An 8,036-nucleotide genomic window follows, 5' to 3' on the forward strand; every position below is an offset into this window, starting at 1 on the left:
GGCGAGGGGAGGAACAGCCTCAGCTCCCCACTGGAAGCTCCTTCAGTGAGTGTTTATTGAGCACCGCCCATGTTCTCAGCCCTATGCTAGGGGTCGGGGAAGAATCCAGAGAAAAGCTGAAGCTTGGAGGCCGCACAGGTGTTCCCCCAGGAGAGGGAGCCCCAGCGCGCTGGGGGGAAGCAGGCAGACTGAGCTCAGCACCATGGCTGGGAAGGGGAGGGGCAGAGAGATGAGAGAGAGACAGAGAGGAAAGGCAGCCTACAGAGACTTCAGATGCTGGCAGCTGGAGGCCATAGAACTGGGCAGCTCTCTAACCACGTTTGCCTGGTTGGCTTAACACAAGATGTTCATATTCTCCGTGTCTGCCTCACATGATGAGACACAATAGCATTGGACGTCCTCTCTCCTGGGATGGCCTGACACAGCGATCCTCCAGCTTTCTCCTTCATCGCCTCCCCCTGGGGCCCAGGACGAATGGTGTGTTACCAGCGGGTTTGGGGGAATTTCCCATCTGCCTGGAGCCCTCTGGGAACCCACTGCCGCAAAGACCTTCCATTGTTACCTAAAACTCCTGCAGATTCCCTGCCAGGGTAGTCCAAATATCAAAACTGTGCCGTATTTAAAAAGAATGAAAAGAACAAAACCTCCCACAGGGAGAGCTGGGCTGGAGCAACACTTCCCAGCCTCTCTGATGCTCGCCAGGCAGAGGCAGCTGAGGTCTGGCTACTCCCTCCTTGTAAAGGCATTACCCCCGGTTGTCATGACGCCCTGTACCCCCACTACCCTGCCGTTTGGACCACATTCCCTAAGTTGCCTTTGCCACGGAGAGGAAGCAGTCAAAGACACCTCCAGAGATGGGGTTTTAGAGAAACTGAGTCGCTAGGAGCAGCCTGACGCCCAGCAGAGGTACCCACTAGACAGGAACTGCCACGGCAAGAGCTTTGGTGAGAGCTTGAGCTCAGGATGTAGAGTTGGGAGTGATACTGAAGCCTTGGGCAAGAATGTACTCACATCTCAACTGTATCCTCACCCATCCTCACCCACGTACTAAATGGCACACAGCACACGCCATGCAAACCTTGGTGATCATTCACCAAGCTGAGCAACTTGGACCAGGTGCCAGGTTCGGTTCTTGGCATTGGAGCAGATGGAGAGGGAACGTGTTTTATAAAACCGCCTTGAAGGGGAAAGGGCGTGTGGGTCCCTCCCACAGCCAGAGTTGTGAGATAAGATCCCAGTGTTGTGTTGCCTTGGCAGCCGCTGGCCTAGTGAGAACGATGAATAACAAAGGAAGTGCAGAAATTGAGCAGCAGTGTGACACCAAGTCAAGTGGTTGATGTTCATTGCAAAGTTTCTCAACCAAAAGAATATGCTAAGAACAGATACAATAAGCCCGACTGGCATGACTTATTGGCAGAGCGCTGACCTATGAACCAGGAAGTCAGGGTTGGATTCCTGGTCAGGGCACATCCTCGGGTTGCCCGCTCAATCCCCAGTGTGGGGCGTGCAGGAGGCAGCTAATTAATGGTTCTCTCTCGTCACTGATGCTTCTATCTCTTCCTATCTCTCTGAAATCAATGAAAATATATTAAAAAAAAAAGAATGGATACAATAAATGTTTCCTGCCACAGCCTGTTTCTAAAAACAAGCAGAGATTTAGAGGAATTATTGGAACCAAGGGGTGGGAGGGTGATCATGGATGTGACTGACAGCATCACCCAGCCAATGGGAAATAAGAGGATGGAAGCCACGTGACCCAGCTGTGTTTCCCTGCAGGGCTATGCCAATGGCCATCCAGTTCTCCATCCTGATCATGCTGCATGCGGCTCTGGTCCTCATCACCACGGCGGAGGATTACAAGTGTTTACCACTCGTCCTGCGGAAGACTTGCTGCTGGATCAACGAGACCTATTTGGCCCGGAACGTCATCATCTTCGCATCCATCCTGATCAATTTCCTGGGCGCCATCCTCAATATCGTAAGCATCCCAGGCCCGCCCACCCTCCAGTGTCCGGGATGCTCTCGGGGGGCCCCAGGGTTTGTGGAGCTGCTGTAGCGTCTTGCATTGCCTCCCTCCACACCAGTTACCTTCGTGCCTGGTCCAGTCCCAAGCTTAGGGACAGAGCACCCCGGTGCGGCTACTGCCAGAACCGGGCATTTCACTGGGCAGTTCCAGTGGGAGAAGCTTTGTGCTGCAAAGGCCTCCAACCTCCCTGCAGTTCCTGCCCTGTCACTGGCTACTCGACAGCAGGGGTCAGTCAGGCACCATGTAGGAAGTACCCCCTGCTGTGTGCCATGCACTGAAGGAGGAGCCATGCACAGTACGGTTTTCATATTTAATCCTCACTAAACCCTGTGAGGTAAGTCTCATTATCCCCACTTTATGGCTGAGGAAACAGGCTCAGAGACATGAAATAACTTGTTAATATGGTCTGTCTGACTCCATGACTCATGCTCATTCTCATCTGCTGAATGGTATCTCTGGGGATGGGAGCGGGGCCATGGGGATCAGTAGCTGTTGTTTACTGAGCATCCACTGTGGGCTACAGGTAGGTATTACTGTTCCCACCTAATGGATGAGGAAACCACATCTCAGGAAGGTTAAGCATCTTGCCTGTGGTTTTCTAAAAGCTCCTATTGGATGTGACACATCGAACTCCAATGAATCTCCAACTGCCATATTTACCATTGCTTTTAGTTCGGTGACCCATGTGTCAATGATTTCATTTTCTCAGTAGAATGGTAACGATAGCTGTAAGCATTGTCTGTGTAAATACAAGCAGCCTGCGTTGTCTATGACTTAGGGACGGAGTGGAGGGTAGGAGTGGTCTGTCTGATCCCAGGGTTTGAACTTGGCATGTGGAGAGAGGCTAGCGGGGGCGTCATCTGGTGGCTGAAACCATCACCAGGCCCCTTGAGTCTGAGGAGGGCATCCACAAGTTCAGGCGTGGACACACCTGCTTTAGGATTTTAAGATGAGCTGGGGAAATGAATAGGCGAGGAGGAGACAGAGGAATGAGGAAAATGAGTAGAGGATTATATGACCTGAAATGTATTGTGCAAGTTGGCCTAGTATTTTCTTAGAGTCTATGCTGCTCAAGCTCTACGGCTGGCCTTGAAGTAAAGGACTCAATGGGATAAAGAAAAGGGGAATCACAGTCTAATTAAATTCAGCGTCACATGAGTATTTGATGTGAGATTGTGGTACTTGAACATGGATGTGCATAGGACCATTGATCACAGAATGCAGAGCTGTAGCTGGGACCTTAGTCTTGACAAATCAGATACCTCTGGGGTGCAGAATTGGACAATCAGTCCAGAGACTCAAGGTCAGGGTTACCCTTCAGGCCAGCCATGCCACAGTGGTGTGGGTGGAGGTTCTGAGGCGTTGGAGTCAGATAGACCTGCGTTCAAATCTAAGCTCCACCGCTTATCAGCTCGGTGACCCTGGACAAGTTACTTTCCTTCTCCGAGTTTCCTATTTTTCAGTTGTAAATGGGGATAAAAAGAGCAGCAGCATCACACGGGGATTGTGAGGGAGTTTTTATACCAAGTGTCTGGCACAGAGGAGGTATTCAGCCAATGGTAGCTGTTCTTTTCTGAGCGCCATGAACATCACCTGCAAGATGTCTGGGCTCCGAATTTCCCACCACCCCAGTGCTAAGAGTCTGTACGGAACATGTGCCCCTCAGGTCCCTAACACCTCCCAGCTCCTGAGGTGGAGACAGGCTGTGAGCACACCCAGGCCTCTCCTGCCTTCCAGCTGCTCTCTTCTGAGCCCCCGGGCACTTCCGTGACCCTCCGTGATGGGGCCACAGAGCAGTCTTCCCCGTCCTCACTGGGTGGACAATGCCCTTCTGAGCCAGTGCTTTCTGTAAAGTGAAAGAGAAGACCCCCGCTGGCACTGCCAGGCCCAGTGATGCCCCTCGGGCCTGGTCCGCCCCAGGCTCTTGCTGAACCCCAGCGCCCATAGCACAGGACGCCTTTTCCAGCACTCACACTGACTTTGTTGTTCCTGTGTTTTTTGTTTTTTTGTTGTTCTTTTTTTTTTTAATCCGCAGCTGTGGTGTGATTTTGACAAGTCGATACCCTTGAAGAACCTGACTTTCAATTCCTCAGCTGTGTTTACAGATATCTGCTCCTACCCAGAGGTATTTATTCACAAGCCCCCTGGGCAAGACCTGGGCCTAGACATCTCCACCAGCTCCAACCAAGCAGGACTGGGGAAGGGCCTCCAAGGCACCCGGAGGCCTGTTTCCTTCTTCTGCCTCTTCCTCCTTCTTTGTCCTTCCCCTTCTCTGCCTTCCCTTCTCTCCTTGTCTCCTCTGCTGTCCCCTTTCTCTTCCTGCTCCCTCTCCGCCTCTTTCCCATTGCTGCCCTTTCCCCATGTCTCCCTTCCTCTTCCTTCTCCTCCATGTCTTCCCTCTTCACCTTTCCCTCTACTCATTTCTCTCTTCCCCTCTGTCTCCTCCTCCCCTATTCATTTCTACCGACTCATCTTAAGATCTTAAAGCAGAGGTGCCCGGTCATTAATAGAAGACAGAGCACAGAGTTACTGCTCAAAGGGTGTTTGCTGTATTGGAAAAGGAAAGCTGGAAAGATGGATGGATGGATGGATGGATGGATGGATGGATGGATGAATGGATGGATGGATGGATGGATAGATGGAAGGAAGGAAGGAAGGAAGGAAGGAAGGAAGGAAGGAAGGAAAGAAGGGAGGAAGGAGGAAGGAAGGGAAGGAGAGAGGAAGAAGGAGCTAGTGACTCACAAAAGCAGAACACAACTAAACTTAAATAAAAGTGGTGTAGACAGTACATGGAGGTGTAGACAGGGTCAGGAGGTGTCCCGACATCACCCCCACCATCGTAATATAAGTCTGACCCTCTCTTGGTGACAGAGCCACTGGTCTGGTCCTGGGCATCAGGGTCAACCTACGGGGCTGGGCAAAGGACAAGCTTAGGCTCCACTACTCATAGCCCAGACCTTTACACGTTAGGACAGAAGTCATGCGCCAAAAGGGAGGATAGCTGGGGGTCCCAGCAGACCCCAGCCAACGCCATACTCTGAGGACACTAAGTGGACTCTTGTTCTCTCAGACTCTCTCCACCATGTGGGTGGAGGAAAGGCTCTCTGTGTCTCACCTAGGCCCCAGAATGCGTGTGAGAAATGTCTGCAAAGGAGAGACAGCCTCGCCCCGCTCCCCAGGTGCAGTGCATCTATCTACTTGATATGCAGAACATCATTGAGTCAAGATGTCTGGGGTAGAGGCTATGACCACCTCCACTTTATAGATAATGAAACGAAAGCTTAGAAAGTACCTTGCTCAGTGCCAGTCCTGCCTGAGTCCCATTCTTCCTCACTCCTTTCCGTCCTTCCTTCTTTTCATCCTCCTCTTCCTATCTCAGTTATCAAGACTCGCTACTGCAATGCAAACCATATCTGGCATATCCTGAACCCATACGTCTGAACCCAGGCTCAATCCCTAGGGAAGAATGAGGCTCATGTTAAGGAAGTTCAGGGCTGCACAGGACAGACCACATGCTCTGGGACTCCCTCCACCAAGTAATGAGTGAGCTCTGAGGTCATGGACTCCTTGGGACACCAACACCCCAAGAATGTGGAGGACTTAAGGAGGGACCCAAGAGGCAGTGAGCTGGCCAAGAGTCGGATATTCAGAGCTAGGCAGAAGCTGGATTTCACTCTTCACTTGCTAGCAGCGGAATCTTGAATCAATTCTTACTCTCTCTGAAACTCAGCTTCCTTATCTGTACAGCAGGAAAAATAATAGCTTCTTCACGTGGCTATTGTGGAGTTAAGGAACAGCACGTTCTCATGGCGACTACCTAGAGGAGCTAGCAAATGCTGTGTTTCTAACATGACGTCTGACATGAGTGGATGTTCATGAACTATTTAATCTGGGCTTCTGTGTCATTCTAGACCAGCGATGTGGGGCGGGGACCTTTTCTCTGTCAAGGGCCATATGGATATTATAACATCATTTGCAAGCCATACAAAATTATGAACTTAAAAATCAGCTGGCTATATTTGGTTAAACATTTAATTAACTCAGTCCTAATGCCTTGGCAGGGCCAGACCACACGATTTTGTGGGCCTTACACGGTCCTTGGGCCAGACGTTGCTCACCCCTGTTCTAAACCAACACTACATACTCTGGGCCCCAAACCTGAACTCCCAAACTCAGGACCACAGCACTCATGGTGCGTAGGCTTTTGGATCACATAGCTTCATCTCTGTGCCTCAGTTTCTTTATCTGTAAAGGGAGGGTGAAAGCAGTCCCTTCCTCATGGGTGGCTGTGAGGATTAAGTAAATTCATGCATGTAACATGTTTAGAGAAATGCCTGACCCAAAGGATCTGCTCATTAAATGTCAGCTGTGATTGATTTATCACCTTTAGTACAAGCTTCTGAGCCTGCACTGCCCATACATGTTTACTACAAGTGACACACCTGTATCAGTGCTGACATAACATGTGCACTATGAAACATACTCAAAAACAAGAATGTTAAAAAGTGAGATAAAATAAACAAATCAGAGTTTCATACTGTCCTCCCACAACCAAAGAATCACCTTGTTCAGGGTCAGCAAACTATACCCACAGGCCAGACTCTGCCAGCCACCTGTTTTGTAAATAAAATTTACAAATGGGCACAGCCACACCCATTTCTTACCAATTCTCTATGGCTGCTTCTATAGGACAATGGCAGAGTTGAGCAATCACAGCAGAGATGGTGTGGTCCACTAGGCCAACAATATTTACGGCCTGGCTCTTTAGAGACCATATACTGATGCCACCTACTGATCTCTCTCTGGTGCAGGAATACCACTGGTCAAAAAGATGGGCAGCTGGGCTGTGTCCATCCCCAGCTACTGTGACGACCCAATTTGCCCCACCACTTGGCATCCTGATGTCTGTGGCTGTGGCTCCCTACCTAAGGCTTTGTCTAGCAAACTGGAAGGAATCAGACACTCAGACCTTCTAAAAGGCTTCATCTACACAACCCTTCCCACCCCTCACAGTGTGTCCCCAAGCAAATCGCTTCATCTCTCTGAGCACTGTTTCCTCATCTTCGTCTCTGACCTCTGATCCCATGAGAAATGATACTCAGTCCAAAGGCGTGTTATTAAACTGGATGATGTGATATAAACAAGAGGTTGTTACAATTATAGTGCAAAGTAGAATTGCGTTCTGAACTATAGCTTGCCAATTACTGAAAAAGAAGTAAAGATGCAGGAAATGACAGCTTAGAAAGCCATGTGCCAACTGTGAGTGGAGAAGTAGCCGAGGGGGCAGCAGAGAGACACAGGTCTGCCAAGTGAATGCAAATCACATGCACAAACCCACCATGTCATTATCTCAGGCGCCTGAAGGCAGTTCTCAGGCGGTTTGAAGGGAAGACCATCTTAGAATGCAGGCCCTTGATTACAGGCTCCGGCAGATCCGGATAAACAGCTAGGATAAACAGCTAACTATATTGCGAGAGCATTCGGAGCTGTCTGTCGTTTTATAGGCCCCCGGGAGTGTAATTACCTGGGTCTTCTCATCCTGGTGCTTTTCTCCCATTTCCTTCCCATGCTTTCGGGTCCCACCCAGCCTTCAACCCCCCCTTTGCAAAAGGCATTCTCTGGAGGACCCAGTCCCTTCAGACCTCTTCCTGCCATTTCACAGACCCTCTGGCATCATCTTCGAACTCACGCTCCGTCCTTTCTGCAATGTATTTATCTGCCTAGACCATTCTTCCCAACCCGTCACATTTATAAACTGCTTTGAGGACAACTGACAATATTTATAGTTATTCAAGATTACTCAAAGGACAGAGCCCACAGTGTGTGCTTAGTAATTCTTCTAAAACAAAAACAAAACAAAACAAAACACACACAAACACACACACACACACACACACACACACACACACACACAGAAAAAACACGAAATAAGCCAGTCAGAGAAACACAAGTATCACATGATCTAACGCATATGTGGAATCTAATGAACAAAATAAACTGCCAACATAGA

The 8,036-nt window shown here is 49.6% G+C and overlaps 1 protein-coding gene across 1 annotated transcript in view; it reads left to right on the forward strand.

Annotated features, from left to right (window-relative positions):
* Positions 1-8,036, forward strand: part of ADCY8 (adenylate cyclase 8 (brain)) — a 137,080-nt gene that overhangs the window by 102,309 nt on the left and 26,735 nt on the right. Inside the window, exons 9-10 of the mRNA XM_015561453.1 lie at positions 1,777-1,978; positions 4,062-4,151. Of these exons, the coding sequence (XP_015416939.1) occupies positions 1,777-1,978; positions 4,062-4,151 (292 nt within the window). The remainder of the gene's footprint in view (positions 1-1,776; positions 1,979-4,061; positions 4,152-8,036) is intronic.

The sequence above is a fragment of the Myotis davidii genome, unplaced genomic scaffold (genome assembly GCF_000327345.1).
Source record: "Myotis davidii unplaced genomic scaffold, ASM32734v1 scaffold30, whole genome shotgun sequence".
Classification (NCBI taxonomy): domain Eukaryota; kingdom Metazoa; phylum Chordata; class Mammalia; order Chiroptera; family Vespertilionidae; genus Myotis; species Myotis davidii.